Source organism: Delphinapterus leucas, chromosome 1, assembly GCF_059928025.1.
Source record: "Delphinapterus leucas isolate spDelLeu-1000000601 "Yukka" chromosome 1, BTC_Dleu_Yukka2, whole genome shotgun sequence".
In the NCBI taxonomy this organism is placed as follows: Eukaryota; Metazoa; Chordata; class Mammalia; order Artiodactyla; family Monodontidae; genus Delphinapterus; species Delphinapterus leucas.
This window is the reverse complement of record NC_143129.1, coordinates 161,451,652-161,472,749: the sequence shown is the minus strand read 5'-3', so window position 1 is coordinate 161,472,749 and position 21,098 is coordinate 161,451,652. Positions and strand designations below refer to the sequence as shown.

At 58.1% G+C, this 21,098-nt stretch overlaps 2 protein-coding genes across 13 annotated transcripts in view; both read right to left on the bottom strand.

Moving 5' to 3' along the window:
• Nucleotides 1-346: 346 nt before the first annotated feature.
• EVA1B (eva-1 homolog B) lies at nt 347-8,550 on the bottom strand. 2 transcript variants are annotated; one of them, XM_089896015.1, is made up of 3 exons: nt 7,199-8,550; nt 1,304-1,401; nt 347-1,021 (listed from the first exon to the last, which is right to left on the bottom strand). In XM_089896015.1, the coding sequence occupies exons 2-3, from the start codon at nt 1,368-1,370 to the stop codon at nt 609-611; spliced, it is 480 nt and encodes a 159-aa protein (XP_089752141.1). In that variant the 5' UTR covers nt 1,371-1,401; nt 7,199-8,550; the 3' UTR covers nt 347-608. The 2 variants fall into 2 exon arrangements, with proteins under 2 accessions (XP_089752141.1, XP_022430950.1); XM_022575242.2 differs by lacking the exon at nt 7,199-8,550 and adding an exon at nt 1,810-1,996.
• An 84-nt stretch (nt 8,551-8,634) lies between these two features.
• STK40 (serine/threonine kinase 40) overlaps nt 8,635-21,098 on the bottom strand; it is a 40,836-nt gene continuing 28,372 nt past the window's right edge. For 8 of the 11 annotated variants that reach the window (XM_089895999.1, XM_089895985.1, XM_089895954.1 and 5 more), the window contains 6 exons: nt 19,468-19,632; nt 18,391-18,506; nt 13,172-13,316; nt 12,915-13,034; nt 12,351-12,435; nt 8,635-11,005 (listed from right to left, as the gene is read on the bottom strand). In XM_089895999.1, the coding sequence (XP_089752125.1) occupies nt 10,787-11,005; nt 12,351-12,435; nt 12,915-13,034; nt 13,172-13,316; nt 18,391-18,506; nt 19,468-19,632 (850 nt within the window). In that variant the 3' untranslated portion in view covers nt 8,635-10,786. The remainder of the gene's footprint in view (nt 11,006-12,350; nt 12,436-12,914; nt 13,035-13,171; nt 13,317-18,390; nt 18,507-19,467; nt 19,633-21,098) is intronic. The other 3 variants (XR_016387788.1, XM_089895961.1, XM_089895990.1) reach the window with 3 other exon arrangements.

Below are 21,098 nucleotides of genomic sequence, written 5' to 3'. Positions count from 1 at the left end.
CTTGTGTGCGTGCGCGCGCGCGCGCGTGTGTGTGTGTGATTGCAATGATGCATAAACCTAGGGCATTTGTAGGGACAGGGGCAACGTGTACCCGGGCGTTTGCCGGTAAGGAATGCATTTGTAAGGAATGCGGTTGATTTTTGTGTGTGCGTCTGCGGTGAGGCGGTGGAGTGTGGGTGCAGGAGTGTGTTTTTGCCATGTGTGAATTGAACGCAAGCATGTGTGCTGAGGCGTCGGGTGGGTGGAAGGAGGTGGTCAGCCTGGTAAAGGGGTCTCAGCCCTGGGGCCCCCTGCATGGCAAGATCTTGGGAGTCATTAGGGGGAAGGATAACAGAGGGAGACTGAGTCACTGAGAATGCAGCTTTCATTGGTCACGTCACCTCTTAACCGTCCCCCAGAGAGGGGATGGGGACCCTGTGTCCTGCCCTACCCCCAGGGCCTTCTGGCTGGACGGGGGAAGGGTGTCTCCCAGGGGACGGGAATCCAGGCCCAACAGCACCAGGGGAGCCGTGGGGGCGGGGCCTCCATAGCACCGTGGGCAGGGGCAGTCCAAAGGTCCTGGGGCAGCTCGAAGCCCCTGTGCATATCCAGTACGCTCTGGGGGCCGGTCAGTAATAGTGCATGCGGCCCAGGGTGCCCGTGCCCGTGGGGCTGGGCCCCAGCGTGCCGGTGCCCAGGAGGTCTGGCTGTCCAGTGCGCCAGATCTCCCGCAGGATCCGTTCCCGCTCCTCTAGCCGCTGCGCCCGCTCCAGCTCCTCGGCCGAAGTGAAGACGTTGACGCTCAGGGGCCCGTCGGGCTCCGCGGACACCTCGGGGCCCGGCCGAGTCACCGTATCCTCATCGTCATCGTCGTCGTCGTCCTCGGCCTCCAGGGTGCTGCTGCGGGGGTCCCGGCGCGGAGTGGGGCCTCGGGGCCGCGGGCGGGGTGCGCAGGAGATGCTGATGACTAGCAGGCACAGGGTGAGCAGCAGGCCAAAGCAGACACCCAGCACGAAGTAGAGGCCGAAGCTCTCGGGGTTAGCTGGGGGTCAGAGGGCAGAAGTCACGGAGGGGGCCTGGCGCGTGGGAGTCATCCCATCTCCAAAAGACTCCAGGTTCTAAGTTTGGGGGGCAAGGACAGTACCCTCTATTTGAGGGACCTTAGGTAGCCGCCATCGTGAAGTCGGGGGAGTGGGGGGCGGTTTGGGAGTAAGTGACTGGCTAAGGGTGGTTACAGTGGCAGGGGCGTGGAGGAGGGGAGGGAAGGGGTGGAGTGGGGCCTGAGGAGGCAGGGAGGGGTCCAGGTCCCGGGGTCTGCCCTCACCGCGGATGTGTGCGTAGGCCGCCAGGCTGTTGCTGAGCAACTCCATGTCCCTTCGGGGGGCATCCATGCTTCTCTGGGGGGGCAGCTCCCCTGTCAGCCTGCGAGGTCAGCAAGGTCAGACCCTTCTCCCCCTCTGGAGCCGACCCTGACCCCGCTTTCTCCTCGGGGCAGCTCTGCTCCCTGAAAGGGCAGCCCCAGCCAGGCTCCACCCTGGAGAGAGCGGCTTCCTAACTTCGTTGCCGACCTGGGCCCTGGCTAGGGGACCCTTCCCCTGGGCGCAGACGCCCCAACACCTGAGGGTCGGGGGAGTGAGCCGCAGGAGGCTCCGTCCCCTGGTGGGTTCCCCAAACGAGGCCCGCTTTCGCCGTCCGGGAATCGGGATGGAGGAGAGAGACGCGGGCGCCTTCCTTACTCCCTGGGCGGGCTCCGGGAAGGGAAGCCGCCTCCCGCTCCCATCCCGCCCGCCCGGCGGGGACCCCCGGGCCCGGAGGCCCGGGCTCACTCACCGTCAGCGCCCCGCTTCCCCGCTGCCCGGCCCCGGCGCGTCCGGCGGCCGCAGACACCCGGGGCCCGGCCGCTCCCGCCCCGTCCGGTCCCGGTCACCTGCCCGCCCGGCTCGGATCCCAGGCCGCGGCAGCGCGGGCCGGACAAGGGCCGATGGACCAGCCGGCGGAAAGTTTCCTCCGAGGAAAGAGGAGGGACTGGGCGGGGCGGGGCGGGGGAGGCGGGGAGGAAAAGGGCCGGGAGAGGAAGGGGAGAGGAGGGCTGCAGGGAGGAGGGGTGGGGTGGGGCCGAGGCCTGAGGGGCCGTCTGCTCCCCGACAGGAAACCGCTGGGGAGGCCGGTTGCAGGAACCCGCCCCCAGGCTGCTAATAACAACAATAATAATGAGGATGGAGTTCTCCCTAGGTGCCAGGCAGTGTTAAATCCTTTACAATATTTTTTCATTTAATCCTAACAACCCTATAACGTGGGGACCATTATCCCCACTTGACAGATGAGTCAACTGAGTCACAGAGGGATTGAATAACTTAACCCAGACGGTCAGGATTTGAATCCACTGTTCTCTGACCATGGGCTCTTAACCCCTTCCCTAAACCTTGCTCTTCCTCCCAGGAGGCCCCCCTCACCCAGGGAAGACTGCCCCTTTCCCTAGCTCAGATACCAACCCTCCCCCAGACCCTCAGCCACAATCCAGGGCCGGGGCTCTCATCCCCTCCTCCCAGGGCCCAGGCAGTGAGTGTGGCCAGCTGGCCCAGCTCTGGTCACGCAGGGTTAATGAATGTTGGACTCTGGCTTCAAGCCAGGCCCAGGCCAGCCTTGCAGAACTGAGCCCGGGGCCTCCGCTGGCCCCTGTGCTCTTCTGCACCGGGGCAGAGGTGTGTTTGGTTCTGGGCTAAACCTGCTGGTGCACGTGCACGCATTTCCACGCAGCCTCAGGGCTTGTGCCTGCAGTGTGTGTGTGATCAGCATGCAGCCGGGTCTTCTTCCTGCCCAGACTCCCAGGCCCCTGCTTTTGGGCCCCCCTTCCTGTGCTGGGATGGGGTGAGGGGGAGGCCTTCTTGGCAGGAGCCTTAGAGAGGAGGAGGGAAGGAAGGGGGAGAGGAAATTGCAGACATAGCTGAAGGCACAGCCTGAGGCCTGTGGGCCAGTGACCCCCTTCTCTGTCCAGGCTGGAGACCCCCCACTCCCAGTCCTGAGACTGGGTTCAAGCAGAGGGCAGATCTGGTTAGGGAAGCGACTAGGATGACTCCCACGGGGAGGGGAAGGGACTCTTGATGTCTCTGGGACTGTTTAGTCTGTTTTGTGAGCATGTGTGGAGGTGTTTCTGCCCATATTCGTATATTTGTGTGTCTATCTTCGTGTTGTATCTGCTTGAGCATTTTTGTGGGGCGGGTATGTCTGTGTGTAAATCCGTTCAGCCACTAGTCAACAAATGCTAACTGGCCTGCTTAGCACTTCCCACTAATGGGGCTCAGCAGTAAACAGAACAGACACAAATGTTTGCCCTCTTGGAACTGACGCTAAGGCGGAGAGACAGTACGGGAAGAAGATGGTCTTGGGTGCTCCTAAGTGCTCAGAGGGTGATGGAGTGGGGAAGGGTGATGAGGAACACCTGGGGCAGCTCTCACAGGTGACACGGGGCAGAGGCTTGAATCCAGAAGAGCGGGCAGCTGTGCCAGGATCCGGAGGAGAGCGTCAGGGCAGGAAGGAGGCCGAGGGCCCTGAGGTAGGAGCGTCTGGGGGCACCTCTCCCAGGGGCAGCGAGGCGCGGGGACGGGTGATGGGGTGATTGTGAAGGGGCCGGTGGGCCTGCGGAGGAGCTTGGATGTTATCGCAAGTGTGCTTGGGGCCCCTGGAGAGTTTCCATCAGGACAGCGTCATGGTTCTGTGATGCACTTCGGAGAGGTCCCCCTGGGGGCTCAGGGTAGGATGGGGCCGCAGGGGAAGAATGGAAGCGGGGAGAACAGTGAGCAGGCTGGCAGCCATCCAGGCCAGCAGTGGCGGAGGGCTTGGACCAGGATGGCCAGTGGAGGAGGTGAGCCAGGCTGAGATTCTGAAGGGAGTGGCAGCAGGACTCCCTGGATTGCATGAGGATGTGAGGGAAGCAGGAATGTAGGACAGCTGCTTGGTATTGGGCCTGAGCACCTGAGGAAAGCTCAGGTGGGGAGCAGGATTTAGGGATCCAAGTTTCACTTCAGGTGGTTAGACTTGAGAGGTCCATAAGTATCTGGGTGGAGCCGTCAGACACGCAGGCGCAGTCCGGAGGAGTCTGGCCTTGGGAGTGTGTTTGCCAGTCCTCAACACAAGGTGGATTGAACACCTGGGAGTGGCTGAGGTCACCCAGGGGACAGGAGAGAAGAGAGTTCTGGATGCTGTACTGCAGGTCTCCTGCAGGAGGCGTCAGCTGGGAGAGACCGGGGAGGTGAGAGGAAGACCTGGCCAAGACTGCAAGGGGAATCTGAGGCTGGAATCTGACCACTGGCTGTGGGTTTCCATGGGTTGCGCTGACATGTTGGATGCCTGCCCGTCCACATGGATATCAGTGTGTGCTGCGGCCGTGCGTGTATAACTGACCCTGAGTGTGAGGCTGCTGTGCGTCGGTTTGTATGGCACGTACCTGTGTCTCCGTGTGGGTCCACGTGCATGCCTCTCTGAGTAGGGGCTCTAAGATATTGGATGTGTTTGTGTTAAGCTGTTTCCTCGCATCTGTGCTATGCAGACCTCTGGGTATCGCTACCTATGGACAAGGGTGTGCCTGTGTTTGGGTTGGCGTGTGACTCGTGTGTTTGGAGTGGGTCAGGTGTGACTCAACCCTGGTGAAGCAGATGGCTGTGTTGGAGCAGGGTGGGGCTTGAGATGGTTGCTGGTCCCTCAGAGAGAGCTACCCAGAGGGCTGCCTTCTCCAGGGGGATGCATGTGGCCAAGCCAGGCCAGGTGGGAGAAGTGGCAGCCTTGCCCTGGAGGGTTCAAAGACGCTGGGGGCTGCTTCTCGAGGCCCTGGGAGAGGGCCTGAAGCCTTTGGTCCATGTGGGCCATCCCCCCTCACCCCCCCCATCCCCATGCCCTCCTGGCCACCTGCCTATCTGCTTTTCTGTCTGCCTCTGCCTGCCCACCAGCCTGTCTGTAGGTCTGCCGAGCCACCTGCTTTCTGGTCATGCTGGCTGGGATCTCTCTGCATATATGTCACCTGCCTGCCTGGCTTGCGTCCCACCTGTCCACCTGCTGATTTCCTCCTTGTCTGTTGGCCTGTGGCTGACCTGCTGCCTGCCCACCTGCCCATTTGTTGGTTGCCTTTCTGTCTTCCTGTCTGCCTGTGTGACTAAAGATTTGTCACCTTGGGAGGTGCAGAGTGTTCCTAAGATGACATACAGGAAAGACAGGTATTAATGGGTGGTCAGAAGGCTGAGAGATCCAGAGCCTCTGGGAGGGCCCTCGGGAGGCCTGGCACATTCAGGGCTCAAGGCAAAGCCTCACTCTGCCCCCTTCCCCAGTGGCCCAGGTTGGGGCTGGCCCTGGCTGCTCTGCTCCTGACACTGGGGCCTCACCCCACCTGGAGGTCAGGGGCTGCCTAGATCTTGGGTGGAGGAGGAAGGGGACTCAAGGTCTCCTAAGACCTGCGAAGTCCTCTGAATGCCCCCTTAGCACCCGGGACAGCTGCTGGGAAGAGGCACTGTGAAAGTCTGCGAAACGAGTAAATAACGGTTATGGGTACTGAGTATCCTCTAGGTACCTGGCACTTTGCTAAACGCCGTGCTCGTCTCAACACTTCAGATCCTCCCACTAATCCTGTGTAGTTTGTAGCATGACTCCCGTTTTACAGAGGAGACTGAGGCTCAGAGAGGTCAAGCAGCCTGTGTGCAGTCACGTGGATGTAAATGGGAGGGCCTGGATTTGAACTTCAGAGCCATGTTCCCTAACAGTCTTCCACTGGGCAGCTCTAGGCCATGGTTCTCCATCCTGTCAGACCCAAAGCTGCCTTTTCACGGTATTTTCTTTCTTTCCTTTTTTATTTTTGGCTGCGCCGTGAGGCATGCAGTATCTTAGTTCCCTGACCAGGGATTGAACCTGTGCCCCCCGGGAGTGGAAGCGTGGAGTCCTAACCACTGGACCGCCAGGGAATTCCCTTCATGATATTTTCTAATTGCTTCTTGTATGCTCCTGAAATGAAATTTATGGCTAATAGACCCACCTCTAATTAAAATTAATATATAATTAAATCGAATAATTATATAATTGAATTAATATAGATAATATTTTTAAATGTACATATCTTTTTGTCCTGTAATATAAAAGAAATACAGGGCAATGCTGTGTATTTGTGAAGTCATTAATTGTCAGGAAGGTGACAGCTACGAGTGCAGACCGATGCTGGGATATATTATGTCAGCGTCTGAAACTGTGAACTCTTGGTAAAGTTCTGAACAAAACAAAGTACAAATTTCCTTCACTTTACACAGTAGTTGCCTTCCCAGAAAATTCAGTGTATGTTATGTGTATACACAAGTGTATACACAAGTCCTCTGTGTTTATGTATAAAATGGAGTTAGAGTCTTGGCTCTGGTAATTATAAACACGTTTTTCACTCATGTCGAGCAGGATGTAGAATCTGTCCTCCTTCTGGGGTTGTCTGGAGCCTTGGCCCGCACCCCCCAAATGCCAGCAGCACCCCCCGACCTCTGTCATTGTGACGACCAGCCCCCAATTCCCCCCCACCCCACCCCACCGTGGACACACAGAAAAGCCTCCTGCCCTCGTGGAGCTCAACATCTGAGTAGGGGAGACGGATATAATCGATAATCACACATACCTTGTAGTGTCAGGCTGTGATAAGCACAGTGAAGGGAAATAAAGCAGGGGAAGGGGCTAGGGAAGACCCAGTGGACATGGCCAGGGACAGCCTCTCCGAGGAGGTGAGATTTTGAGCCGAGGGAAGTGAGCCATGCACGTATCTGGGGGAAGAGCCTCCCAGAAGGAAAAGCTAATGCAAAGGCTTTGAGGTAGAAGCTGCTTGGCTCCTTTGGGGTCAGCAAGGAGGCTGCGTGGCTGGGGACAGTGAGGGAGGGGAGGGCTGGGAAGTCAGACGGGGCCTGGTGGAGAGTGCCTTCTAAGCCACACACAGGCCTCTGGCTGTTACGCTGTGTGTACAGAAGCCATGGGGGTGCGTGTTAAGCGGGAGAGGGACAACATTGGACTTTTAAAAGGCTCGCTCTGGCTGACCTGTGGCCCCTGGGCTGCTGCAGGGGAAGAGTGGGAGCAGGGAGAAGAGGGGGCTCAGACAGGGTGGTCGCAGGAGCTGTGAGGAGTGGTCAGGTTTTGCCTGGCTGGCCAGCAGGCTCAACAGAGGGTTGGACATGGGGTACGAGAGGGAAAGAGGCAAGAAGTCAAGGCTAACCTGGCTTTGGAGGTTGCACAGCTCAGTCTCCAAGCCTCTGTCTCCTCACTTCCTTTCCCACGTGAGATGGCGCCACAGCTCCAGGCTGGCTTCTCTCTGAAGCTGTTCTGCCTGAGGACACTGGGGACCAGGCGGTGGCTAACACTGGTGGAAACATCTCCGTTCTTGTTTGACTCCTCAGGAACATAGGAGGCTGTTGATCACACCCGCCTTTCTGGTACTTTCCTGGCTTTGCTTCCAGGGCTCACAAGAAAAACTGGTAAAGGGCAATCTAAGAAGTTTAGATCAATGAAGCAACAGTTCTGGCGTGACAGCTGCGCATCCAGCCAGTTCTAGGTGCTGAGGACACAATGAGCAAAACAAAGTCCCTGGCCGCATGCGACTTGCTGTCTTGGGTGTTGCTGAAGTTAAACCCGACTCGTAGGTGCCCAGGTGATACCTGTGTGCAGAACGGGGGCTGATAGGGTCAGGGGCACAAGAGGGAGGCCGAAATGGAGATGAGGCCCAGGGGGTGTGGCTGGTGGAGCAGAGTGTGGCCCGGGTGGGCTGGGAGTGGGGCAGTGCCACAGATAAGGTAACAGGCAACATTTGTACAGGCTCGGGAGTGGCCAGGAAGATAGGGGCCACCTGGCTGCTGGGGTAGCTGTGGGAACAGGGAGGGATGGTGGCCCCGGGGCCCGCCCTGAAGAATTTGCAAAGAATCAGGGCCTTCCCACACCTTGGGGAGGCGCCACCCCCTCTTGCTGTGTGGACACCTGCCAGGGAAGGGGGGTCTCTGGCACGGATCTCTGCTCCTTTCGTGACCTGGGCCTGTGTGGGTTCCAGCACAGAAGTGGGTCTGCCTGTGTGCCATGGTGTGCTGGGGACAGGGCCAGCCCACCTCTAGCTTCACTGCTCCAGTGCTCAATCTGCAAAGTCTAAATTTAGGCGAAGGAAGGAAGGAAAGAAGAAAGGAAGGAAGGAAGCCCCCTTGGTTTCCTACGGAGAGGAGGGTGGTGCAGGAAAAGGCCTGGGCTGGCGCTTCTTACCCCAGCTGCCCTGGATGGGCACGTGGGCACACGGGCAGTCTGTCTGGCTAGGGTTCCCCCATCCCAGATGGCTGTTTGGAGGGGAGAGAGGATCCATACCCTGATAGTGGCAGCTGCTCTGGGACGCCTCCTTCCTGCGCACGTCTGCAGGTCTGGGCTGAGCCAAGCCAAGGGGGGAGTTCCCCCTTGGGCACTTGGCGGGAGGCTGGACCAATGGGGCCGGGAGACTGCTGGGAGGTTCTGGCCCCCTCCCCCATTCAAGACAGTGACGGCTGCCAGGGTGAGGGAGCGCCCGTCCAGGGCAGCTGGTGGCAGAGCCAAGAGCTACAGGAATCCTTCACGGCCTGGCTGGGTGGGAGAGATGGAGACGCGGCGAGGAGGGTAAGAGACGACACAGGCCACGCTGGCTCCAGATCAGGAAGTTTTATTGCTGACATGCAGGAAGAGTCCCCATGTAGTACAAAAATATGACTTTATACAAACTTTTTTGTGACTTTTCCCGTTTTGCTTTTTTACAATAGGACTTCTCTCAGCGTGTGACACCCAGTGAGGGCAGACCCAAACTCCTCTCATTTGCTTTGCCAGAAATTAACCAGACACGTGGGCTGACCTTGGAAGGGACCAGTCTGTCTGACAGGCTTTGCAGACCTGGAGGATATTGCTTTGAAAAGGAGGAGAAAGACCACCAGGCAAGCAGGCCCGGAGGGTCTGGGCAGGCTGCCGGACAAGGGGCTCGGGTGAGGCCCTCACGGGAGGACAGTCACAGGGGCTGGGAGCCCTGGGCCGGACTGCATTTCTACTCCTTCAGGAGACTTCTTTTTGAAATAAATATAGAAAAGAGGGCATCCCGCCCCCCGCCCCCACCCCAGCACGAGACCCTGGCTCTCAGCAGCTGGACGGCTGAGGCAGGCTGAGCCGGTGCTCAGGGGAGTAAGTGCTGGGCTCAGGCAGGCTCCCACGGACCCACTGAGGCAGAGGCACGAGGCGCCCACGTGCTGGGATGGGGGCATGGGGAGGAAGGGGCGTGGGCGGCCCTGCTACTGCTGGCAAGAGGTGGCCCCATTTTTTCCAGATGGGGAAACTGAGGCACAAGGAGGTTTGGGACCTTGCCCAAGTCACTCACAGTGAGTCAGCTTTTGGGGAGGGGGCAGCTCACACCCTGGGAAACAAGGTCACACAGGCCTCTGTCACCTCCCCACTGGGGAGAAGGCAGGCAGGAAGGGCCCGAGGGCCCAGGGCTGCCTGAAGGGGAACGCTCAGCTGCTCTGAGGGGTCTGGGGAGGGTAGGGCAGGGGAAGGTGTTTGCTTGGCACTGGGCAGGGCCAAGTCCAGTGTGGGAGAGCGGGAAGGAGGGCAATCAGGTGAGAACAGCGTTTCTGGCAAGACGGGCATCCACTTCAAAATCTCGGCTCAAAAAGGGCAGCAGGGCTGTTCTCAAGCCAGGCTGGGCCCCCCAGTCCCTACGATTCTCCCCACGAGCCCTGCAGCCCCCAGGAAGGACCCTGGCGCCCCTGGTGGTCTGCTGGGAGAGACACCACCTCTGTTACGAGGCAGGGGCGGGAGAGGAGATGCCCCCACGGTTCTCTGAACACAGAGGAGTGAGGGGAGCGAGACGGCGTGCAAACAGGGCCGCCTGTTCACAGCTGGACCAGAGCACCCCTCACCAGCCCCCCACCAGGCACCCTTCCCATCCATGTCGGCATCACCTCAGTACCACGGTGAGGGGTGGAAGAGGAAACCAGGGCTGATGCGGGTGTACAGCACCTCAGAGAAGCCGAGATGGGAGAGAAAAAACCAAGTGTAGAAAGGCCTCCGCATCACCAGAAACAAGGAGGGACTGGTGGGCTGGAGGTGGAAGGGGACCGGCCAGAAGGGGCTTCTGAGCCTGGGGGCGAGGAGGGGGCCCATCGGGGGCTGTGGACTGACTCCCTGCTGTCCAGCCAGGCTGGGGGCAGGGAGTGGCATGGGCCGAGCCACCTAGAGATGGGAGAGAAGTTGGTTTCAGTACAAAAATAAATACATTTGAATTCTGCTTAAGGTGAGGTGACGGTTTTCCAAAACTCGGACCGAGGGGCCTGGGGTCAGAAGGGGAGGGAGGAAAACAGACTGCGAGGGGCCTGGGAGGGCAGTGGGGAGCGGGCACTCATGTTGGGAGCCAGCAGCGAGCTGCACTTTCAGCTTATGTGGACTGTGGGGGGCAGCTGTCCCCGGGGGTCAGTGGGTCGGTCGGGCCCCGGGCGGGCGGGCTCCCTCCTCCTCCCTCTCACTCAGTCCAGAGACAGCATGGTTAAAGAGACAGAGGTAGATTAAAACGTCATGATTAAAAGCAGATTAGTTATCTAGGCGTCTCAGATTAAAAAACCAAACAATCAAGCAATCATTCCAAAAGGTAGCTCCGTGGTACCTCTGCTGACCCCACGTGTGACCTGGGCTGTCCCTGCCCCGTCCCCGGTGCGGTCCAGGAGAGAGTTCAGCACTTCGGGGCCCAGCCGGGCAGCCAGGCTGTCGGCCGGGGCCGGGAAGAGGTGGTGGGTGGTGCCGGTGCCCCCGCCCGAGGCTGCTATTTCCGCAGGTAGCGCTGCGCCAGGATGGCTGCGTCCAAGGGGTTCACGGGCTGCGCGTCGTGGCCCAGCCGTCGCACGGGCGGCACGCTGCCCAGCTGCCGCCTGGGCCCCCAGCCGCGGGCCTCGCGCACGGAGCTCTTCTCCTCGGCCAGCAACAGCTGCTGCCGCATGTAGGTCTCGAACTCGTACTGGGAGCGCTCCTCGGCCGCCTTCGCCTGCGCGGCAGAGGCCCGCGGAGCCCGGCAGAGAGAGAGAGGCGGGGATGCGAGAGAAGAGCGCGGCGTCAGCGGCGCCTCAAGGGCCTCCCTCCCTAGGCGCCACGCCCTCGGGCCGGATCTAGCGGCCCAGAGTGTGGGTCCCGCAAGCCCTCCAGCCGACCTGGACCTCGCCTTGCTGGCCACCCTGGGCGTCACTCAGACCTGTGATCTCCCGTAACTCACTGACCTTGGAAGAGGTCCCTCAGAAGGCTTAGTGTCCCACCCGCCTCCGTGAAATGGGGCCGTAGTCTCCCCTCACAGAGGCTCTCGAGGGACCGGGGCAGGTACAGCGTTAAGAGAGCGGCCAGGGGCTGGGGTGCTAGCACCGGGGCAGCCCTGTTTCTCCGTCTGGTCCCAGGCTGAGCTCCCTGGGCAGCCCAGGCACAGTCACAAACTGGAGTGGGCGGTGCTGTGCTAGCCAGCAGAGCGGGAGAGCAGGGCTGTGGAATGAGACTTGGCTCAAGGCTCTGCCGCTACTTCCAAGCTGTGCGACCTGGGGAGAGTGACCTCTCTGAACCCGTTTCCTCTTCAGTGAAATGAGGTAACACAGTGTGGACTGAATGAGGCGTACTGGGGCGGCACTCACTGCATGCTAGTGATGATCAGTTTTAGCTGCTGAACAGCCGTGGGAGGGGGTGGGAGCTGGGGGGCAGGGCCTGGAACTCTCTCTTCGAGGGCCAAGAGGCTCTGCTGTAGTCCCAGGCTGGCTCCGTCCGGTCCTCCCTGCCCAGTGCTTGCTGTGGGACTCCAGGGTGGCCCAGAGAGGGAGGGTCCTTACAGTTGCCCTCCCCAGGCTCGGCCAAGCCCTGCCCTCCAGGACGCACCCTAAGATCACCCGCTAGCTGCTGCCTTGCGCCCTGGTCTCCGCCCCGACCCCGGGCCCAGCACTTTCTCCAGTGCAGGCAACAGGGGAGGAGAGAAAACTGGGAGAAAATGAATCATCTGAAAAACTAAAAGCAGGAAGGGCAAGAGAGAACCCCGTGAGTCAGATGGGCAGACCAGTGTGACCGTTTAAAGGGCCGGCATATGGCAGAGCCAGGGCCTGGGCAGGAAGAGGAAGCCGAGGGAGGGCCAGGATGAGCTGCCGTGAGGCCTCCCCACCGTGGGGCCTCCTCCTCGACCGCCTCACAGCCCTTCTCTCCGGCCACGGAACTGCCAGCTGAGCCAGACCCAAGGCAGGCCCCAGGCAGCTCAGGCTGGGGACTTAGGTCTTTCCCAGCTCCAAGGGCCGGGGAGAGGCCGAGGAGGCCCTGGCTGGGAAAGGGGCCGAGGGGGTCCTGCAGCCCTGCCCTCCCCAACTCACCTCCTGGGAGCTGTCTGCGTTGCTCATTTGGTCATCGATGTCAGGAACCACCTGCAAAGGCCCGCTCAGAGAGGACAGGGACTGCCTGCAGGGGAGGCAGGTAAGTCAGGCTGGCTCCAGGTATATGGACACACACACACACACACACACACACACACACACACACACACACACACACACACACACACACGCCACGAGGCTTGTGGGATCTTAGTTCCCTGACGAGGGATTGAACCCAGGCCCTTGGCAGTGAAAGCGCAGAGTCCTAACCAGTGGACTGCCTGGGAATTCCCTCACCCAATAAATGGGGGACAATTTCCATCTCGCAGGCTGTGGTGAGAACTCAGTGAGATAATACCCATCCCATAGTTGGCATGGACTGGCACGCAGGAGATGCTCAATGCTGAGTTCTGCCTGCACCCTCCCAACCCTGCCTATCAGGAGAATCTGGAGATCTGACTCTGACTGGAGGAGAAACGGGCCCAACCTCAGGCTACTTTTCTGGGGGGGGGCAGGACAGTGCCTACAGGTGGGCAGAACCCGGCCTTGCTCCTGCCCACTCACCACGACGCAATGATGGCACTGAGGGCCTCCAGGACGTCGGCAGCAGCCAGGCGCTGCTGGGGGTCGAGGACCAGCAGTTTCCGGATGAGACACACGGTGTTCTCAGAAACCCGTCCGTCCCTGATGCGGGAGAGAAAGAGGGAGAGGCTCAGGCGGGGTGGGCTGGTGCTGGGTCTTGGACCCAGGACTCTAAGCCTCACTGTGTTGTTTCCAGCCCTCACGCCTGAAGGGCTGGACTCCAGGGAGGGAGGACTCACTCGGGGATGGCGTACTCGGCGGCCTTGATCTTGCGGAAGAGCTCCTGCGGGATGCTGTCGTAGAAGGGGAACTGGCCGTAGAGCATGGTGAAGAGCACCACGCCCAGGGCCCACATGTCGCTCGGCTTGCCCCGGTACGGCCGGCCTGCAGGGCACACGGACACGCACACTCAGCCCAGGGCTGGTGGAGAACGGCCCTGGCACTCCCTCGGCTTACTGGCTTCGCGCCTGAAGTCCTCCCCACAGGACCCCTCCACCTCGGCACCCTCACTTCCAGTCAACCCCCGCCCCATGCTTCCTCCCACAGCAAGCCGCACGGGCCCAGTCCTTGAGCTTCCGCCACGCTCGTTCCTCCTCCGCTCCTCAGGCTGGTTCCCGCTCGTGCTCTGGAGACCCGGCTCCACAGGGGGATGCCCCGCCTTGGCGCGACCCCTGAGGGGAAGGGGTCACACCTGGCCTTGTGCAGCCCACCCTCCTGGGCACATTTCACGCCTCCTCCTCACAGCACCAGCCCTGCTCTGCTGACTGCCAGCTCTCGGGCGCTGGTCCGGCCTCTGCAGCAAACGAGCTCTCCCAGGAGCTCTAACTCTCCCAGGAGCTTTCCCTGAGCTTTGACTTTTGAGGGAACAGTGAACTTCGAGCTTTCCTTTTGGTAATGACAATGCCAGCTATGGTTTATTGAGCCAGACACTGGGTTATGGCCTTATTCAATCCCACAGGGACCTAATGAAGTAGGGGCTATTATCATCCCGATTTTATAGATGAGAAGATAGAGGCCCAGAGAGGTCAGTGCCTTTCCCGAGGTCACACAGGTATTAACCGGACTATGAACTGTGAGGGCAAGGCCATGGCTGCCATTTCACAGCTCCATGCCCGGTGCTGAGGCCTGTGCTTGGCACAGAATCAATGAAAGGCAGACCTGGGATCAAAACCCACTTGAGCCACCCCACTTCATCCTCTTAACGACGTAGGGAGGCAGGACTGTTTTCAGCTTTTAACCCACAAGGAGACTGAGGCTCAGAGAGGGGGGTTGAGGGCCAAAGTCACACAGCTGGGTATTAACAAGGCCAGTCCCAGAGCCCGGGTCTCTGGTCTCCCAGTCCAGGTCTTTCTGATGCAGGGAGTTCCTCTGTTTCATCCTTCAAGACTGGCATGAGTCTGGACGAGCCAGAGAGAGAGGCCGAGGGCAGCAGGTGGGAGTGACTGCACGTGGAGGCCACCCCAGCCTGGCACTGCTGAGGAGGCCTAACCAGAGGCAGCCCATCCACCCCCAGGCCTGCATACAGTCACAGACCGCACCTCTGACACAGCTCTGGCTCTGTCAACTACAGGGATGCTTTCGGGACTCTCAGGGAGGGTATCCAGGCTGGGCTGGGCTGGTGGGGGAGGGGTACTCAGGGAGTTGGGATGCACCCCTGGCACCCAGATCCTTCTAGCAGAGGCCACAGGGACTCCACCCAAAATCCCCAGGCCTGGAGAGTGGCACCACTGCCCTCTGCAGAGGTAGCCCTGGGAGAGGCCTGATGCTCCAGCAGAACCCTCAGCTGGGAGAAGGCCTCCAAGGAGATCGCAAATGCTCGTGGCAAGTTAGAGCAGCCTGCTCCACAGGAAGACACGTGACAGCTCGGGAAGAGGCTGCTTCTGCCACTGTGAGGAGGGAGGCACATGTGTGAGTGCTGGGGATAATGGGCCCTGTAGACAACCCTGAAACCTTCGCATCACAGGGATGGGAGCGGATGGGAGCCCTTGGTCCCTGGAGGGATCAGGACAGAGAGACGGACCCCAATGTGGCAAAGGACAAGCAAGAAAGGAAAGAAAGCCTACGGTGAAACAGAAGCGTGGGCTTGGGCAGGAGGCAGCCCTGGGATCGAGCCTCCTGGTTTTCTGGTTTACTATCAGCTGTGACTTTGAACAAGAGGTCTGATCTCTCTGAGCCTCAATTTTCCCATCTGTAAAAATTTTACCTCACGGCGTAGCTGTGTGCTTTTACACAGATGACGCCTGTCATGCTCAGCACAGCACCCGGCGCTAACAGTTTATCAGAAGGTGAGAGCTACATAATCGGCTTATTTGTGTATTGCCTGTCTCAGCCCCACTGGAAAGTCAGCTCGCCGTCCATGGAGGCAGGATGTCTGTCTGACTGTTCAGTGCCGCGTCCAAAGTGTCTAGAACAGAGCCCGTGCGTGGCAGGTCCTCGGTAAATACCAGCAGGGTGAACGAACGAACAAAGGGAGTGATATGCCCTCGGTAAATACCAGCAGGGTGAACGAACAAAGGGAGTGATATGCCCTCGGTAAATACCAGCAGGATGATGAATGAACGAACAAAGGGAGTGATATGCCCTCGGTAAATACCAGCAGGGTGAATGAATGAACAAAGGGAGTGATATGCCCTCGGTAAATACCAGCAGGGTGAATGAATGAACGAACAAAGGGAGTGATATGCCCTCGGTAAATACCAGCAGGATGAATGAATGAACGAACAAAGGGAGTGATATGCCCTCGGTAAATACCAGCAGGATGAATGAATGAACGAACAAAGGGAGTGATACGCCCTCGGTAAATACCAGCAGGGTGAATGAACGAACAAAGGGAGTGATACGCCCTCGGTAAATACCAGCAGGGTGAATGAACGAACAAAGGGAGTGATATGCCCTCGGTAAATACCAGCAGGGTGAATGAACGAACAAAGGGAGTGATATGCCCTCGGTAAATACCAGCAGGGTGAATGAACGAACAAAGGGAGTGATATGCCCTCGGTAAATACCAGCAGGGTGAATGAACGAACAAAGGGAGTGATATGCCCTCGGTAAATACCAGCAGGGTGAATGAACGAACGAACGAACAAAGGGAGTGATATGCCCTCGGTAAATACCAGCAGGGTGAATGAATAAACGAACGAACAAAGGGAGTGATATGCCCTCGGTAAATACCAGCAGGGTGAACGAATGAACAAAGGGAGTGATATGCCCTCGGTAAATACCAGCAGGATGAACGAACGAACAAAGGGAGTGATAGGCCCTCGGTAAATACCAGCAGGATGAACGAACGAACAAAGGGAGTGATAGGCCCTCGGTAAATACCAGCAGGGTGAATGAACGAACAAAGGGAGTGATATGCCCTCGGTAAATACCAGCAGGGTGAATGAACGAACGAACAAAGGGAGTGATATGCCCTCGGTAAATACCAGCAGGGTGAATGAATGAACGAACAAAGGGAGTGATATGCCCTCGGTAAATACCAGCAGGGTGAATGAATGAACGAATGAACAAAGGGAGTGATATGCCCTCGGTAAATACCAGCAGGATGAATGAACGAACAAAGGGAGTGATATGCCCTCGGTAAATACCAGCAGGGTGAATGAACGAACGAACGAACAAAGGGAGTGATATGCCCTCGGTAAATACCAGCAGGGTGAATGAACGAACAAAGGGAGTGATATGCCCTCGGTAAATACCAGCAGGGTGAATGAACGAACAAAGGGAGTGATATGCCCTCGGTAAATACCAGCAGGGTGAATGAATGAACAAAGGGAGTGATATGCCCTCGGTAAATACCAGCAGGGTGAATGAATGAACAAAGGGAGTGATATGCCCTCGGTAAATACCAGCAGGGTGAATGAACGAACAAACAAAGGGAGTGATATGCCCTCGGTAAATACCAGCAGGGTGAATGAACGAACGAACAAAGGGAGTGATATGCCCTCGGTAAATACCAGCAGGGTGAATGAACGAACGAACAAAGGGAGTGATATGCCCTCGGTAAATACCAGCAGGGTGAATGAATGAACGAACGAACAAAGGGAGTGATATGCCCTCGGTAAATACCAGCAGGGTGAATGAATGAACGAACGAACAAAGGGAGTGATATGCCCTCGGTAAATACCAGCAGGGTGAATGAACGAACGAACAAAGGGAGTGATATGCCCTCGGTAAATACCAGCAGGGTGAATGAATGAACAAACAAAGGGAGTGATATGCCCTCGGTAAATACCAGCAGGGTGAATGAATGAACGAACAAAGGGAGTGATACGCCCTCGGTAAATACCAGCAGGGTGAATGAATGAACGAACGAACAAAGGGAGTGATATGCCCTCGGTAAATACCAGCAGGGTGAATGAATGAACGAACGAACAAAGGGAGTGATACGCCCTCGGTAAATACCAGCAGGGTGAATGAACGAACGAACAAAGGGAGTGATATGCCCTCGGTAAATACCAGCAGGGTGAATGAATGAACAAACAAAGGGAGTGATATGCCCTCGGTAAATACCAGCAGGGTGAATGAATGAACGAACAAAGGGAGTGATACGCCCTCGGTAAATACCAGCAGGGTGAATGAATGAACGAACGAACAAAGGGAGTGATACGCCCTCGGTAAATACCAGCAGGATGAATGAATGAACGAACGAACAAAGGGAGTGATACGCCCTCGGTAAATACCAGCAGGGTGAATGAATGAACGAACGAACAAAGGGAGTGATACGCCCTCGGTAAATACCAGCAGGGTGAATGAATGAACGAACGAACAAAGGGAGTGATATGCCCTCGGTAAATACCAGCAGGATGAATGAATGAACGAACGAACAAAGGGAGTGATATGCCCTCGGTAAATACCAGCAGGGTGAATGAATGAATGAACGAACGAACAAAGGGAGTGATATCTTTGAAATGCAAGTCTCATCACGGTAGCCTCAGCGAAGACCTTTTCAGCGGCGTCCTCTCGCACTTGAATTAAAGGATGGCGTTTCTCAACAGGGCCTCCATTAGGCCTTGCGCGGCTGGACCCCCATCCACCTCTCTGGCCTCCCCCTGAACTTTCTGAGCGGCAGCCTCAGGGGCCTTCTGTGGTTCCTCAACTATGTGGCGCCACCTTCGCCCAGTCACAGCCCTCGTGGGCTCCTATTTATTCTCACAACCTCAGTTCGAACGCCACTTCCCTGGGGAGGGGCTTCAAGCGCTCATTCTTCAAGCTCACAAAAATCACATTTCTTTCCTTCCAAGCACTAATCTCAGAGAGTAACTAGTGTAATGATTACCATCTTCTTCCTCCATGGGACCCCACATTTTGTACCTGGAGGGACAGGACTGGTTTGGGCCACCACTGAAGCCCCAGCACCTAGCCCGGGGCACACCCATAGACAGTTTGTTGACTGAATGAACGGCTGCAGAGCCCGGCTGTGTGAGGCCCCAGGGCCTGCTGCCTGGCAGCCTGCACATACCGCTGAGCACGTCTGGACTGATGTAGGCGGGGCTCCCCCTCTGGTCCTTCAGCAGGTCCCCCTCGCTCACGAGATGCTTCCCGAGGCAGAAGTTGGTAATGGTTATCCGATGAGTTCTGGGGGCAGGGGGCAGGGAGTGAACAAACCTCGGTGTCTGTACCCACGGGCGCCCCAGCTGTCCCCACCTGTCGTCCAAGGAGCAGAGGAATCACACCCACGTCCTTTTCTTCTCCATTGGCCCTCCCGGCCTCCCCATAGCTGCGTGGGGAGTGCCACTGGGGGTGCTGACACGGGCCAGTCACCCTTGGTTGCCACCTGCTGAGCCGTCCCCGCAGGGATCTGAGTCACTCTGACCAGGGGAGCTTCAGGGTGCTCCCCTGAACCTGCGCCCTGGCTGAGTCTTGGGGCTACAGCTTAGGGCTTGGAAGAACTGCAGAGATTTCCTCAATCTCCACACACATGGTATCTACCAGTAGACTGGAAGGAACTGGAGACCAAGTCTGGTTCCCTCATTTACACAGGAGGAAGAGGAAGCCCAGCAGAGTCTTGGAGGCCTTCCTTGAGTGCCTCCCTTCAGTCCCCCAGTGCTGATGCCTTTGGTCATCACTTTTATTACTATCGCAGCAGCACCAACAGTACTAAAAACTAATGCTGGGTCTTCCCCTGGTGGCACAGTGGTTAGGAATCCACCTGCCAATGCAGGGGACACGGGTTCGAGCCCTGGTCTGGGAAGATCCCACATGCCGTGGGGCAACTAAGCCCGTGCACCACAACTACTGAGCCTGAACTCTAGAGCCCGCGAACCACAACTATGGAGCCTGCGCCCAACTACTGAGTCTGCGCTCTAGAGCCCGCGAGCCACCACTACTGAAGCCCGCGTGCTTAGAGCCCATGCTCCGCACCAAGAGAAGCCACCGCAGTGAGAAACCCGTGCACCACAGCGAAGAGTAGTCCCCACTCGCCGCAACTAGAGAAAGCCCACGTGCAGCAACGAAGACCCAGTGAAGCCAAAAAAATAAATAAAATAAAAATAAATTTAAAAAAAAAAAAGGAAAAGGAAAGAAAGTTTAAAATCACCCCGAGGGGCTTCCCTGGTGGCGCAGTGGTTGAGAGTCCGCCTGCCGATGCAGGGGGCACGGGTTTGTGCCACGGTCCGGGAAGATCCCACATGCCGCGGAGTGGCTGGGCCTGCGCATCCGGAGCCTGTGCTCCGCAACGGGAGAGGCCACGGTAGTGAGAAGCCTGCGTACCACAAAAAAAACACAAAACCCGAAAAACCTAATGCTTAGTAAGTGCAGACCCTGGCTTAAGTGCCCGACGGGGACTGTTTTCATTCACCCCTCACAACGGCCTACAAGGGAGACTTTCTCATGGCCCACTTCACAGATGATGCAGTTAGGACACAGAGAAGTGGAGAGACTTGCCCAGGGTCACACAGCTAGTGAGGAGTGGAGCAGGATCCCACGCAGGTCTGTCTGACCTCGGACTCCGCACTCTGAGTGACACCAGTGGGGTGCCCACTGGGTCCCGGGACAATGCCCAGCACCTGGCTTTCCCTTCCGTTCCATCCAAGCTGACTCCCCCCCTTGTCTTGTACAGCAGACTCTGCACTGGCTAGAAAACCACAGATTCCCCCATCTGAGAGAGCCGTGGTGAGAGCAGCTTTGGGCTCCAGTCCTTTCTAGGAGGCTCACAATGAGAACAAAAACCGGCCCAGAGAGGACGCCGTATGCCACCCTTGGGGACGTGGGGTGAGGGTGCAGAGCCTCCTCGGCCTGTGTTGGCGGGCACAGGGAGGAAGGGCCCCTCTGCTGTGTCAGCCGGCTGGCTGGGCGGAGAAGCCTGGGAGGACGGCAGGAAGGGAAGCGCCACCAGGGGCCTCGGGCGGCCTCTCCGTAGAAGAGCCTCCAGGGGGAGAAGAGGTCGGCTCAGAGGCACAGGTGTGTGCGGCTGCGCTCACGAGGCTCCGAGAGCCCTTCAGCTTTCTTGGGGAATTCTGTGGGCAAGGACTTGGTGCAAAACAAAGGCCAGTCTGTCCCCGGCGTTCCAAATGGAAACGCTGGCCCTGGCCTTCCGTACGGGCCTGCCCTGGCAGATGCCACGGAAACCTGCCTGGTGGCCCCCAGGGCAGTTAGAGTCTGAGAGGGCAGGTGAAGGGTCTCGGGCAAGGATCACGTCAAGAAGTGGGCTGCTCCCACTCAGAACCGCCCATGTCACTGAATACGGCCTGCTCAGGCCTCCTGTCCACGAGGGCCCCACAGAGCAGACGCACTGCATTTTCTCGCCTGGTCAGAGCTGGCCACGGCAGCTGGAGGCCTGAGACGCTGGGAGGAGGACTGCTCAGGGGAGAGTCTGGTGGGCTTGGGAGTCAGATCCCTGGGTTCTAGTCCTGGCTCTGTCACTTCCTGGCTGTGTGTGTGATCTTGGTCATGTTATTTAATCTCTGTTAAACCTCAATTTCCTCATCTGTAAAACGGAAAACATTAGCACCTAACTCCCAGGGCTGTGTTAGGATTTAACAAGATAAGAAGGCCATCCCAGGGAAAGCACTGAATCCAGGGCCTGGCAAGCAGTGGCCAGCTCGGATTATATCTCCTCCTCAGACGGTGGGCACAGCTGGTGGGGGTTGCCAGTGGACACCCCAGGCAAGACAGCGTGCTGAGGTCGCGGGTGAGAGGAGCCACCCTGTGACGACAGGCCCTGGAGCA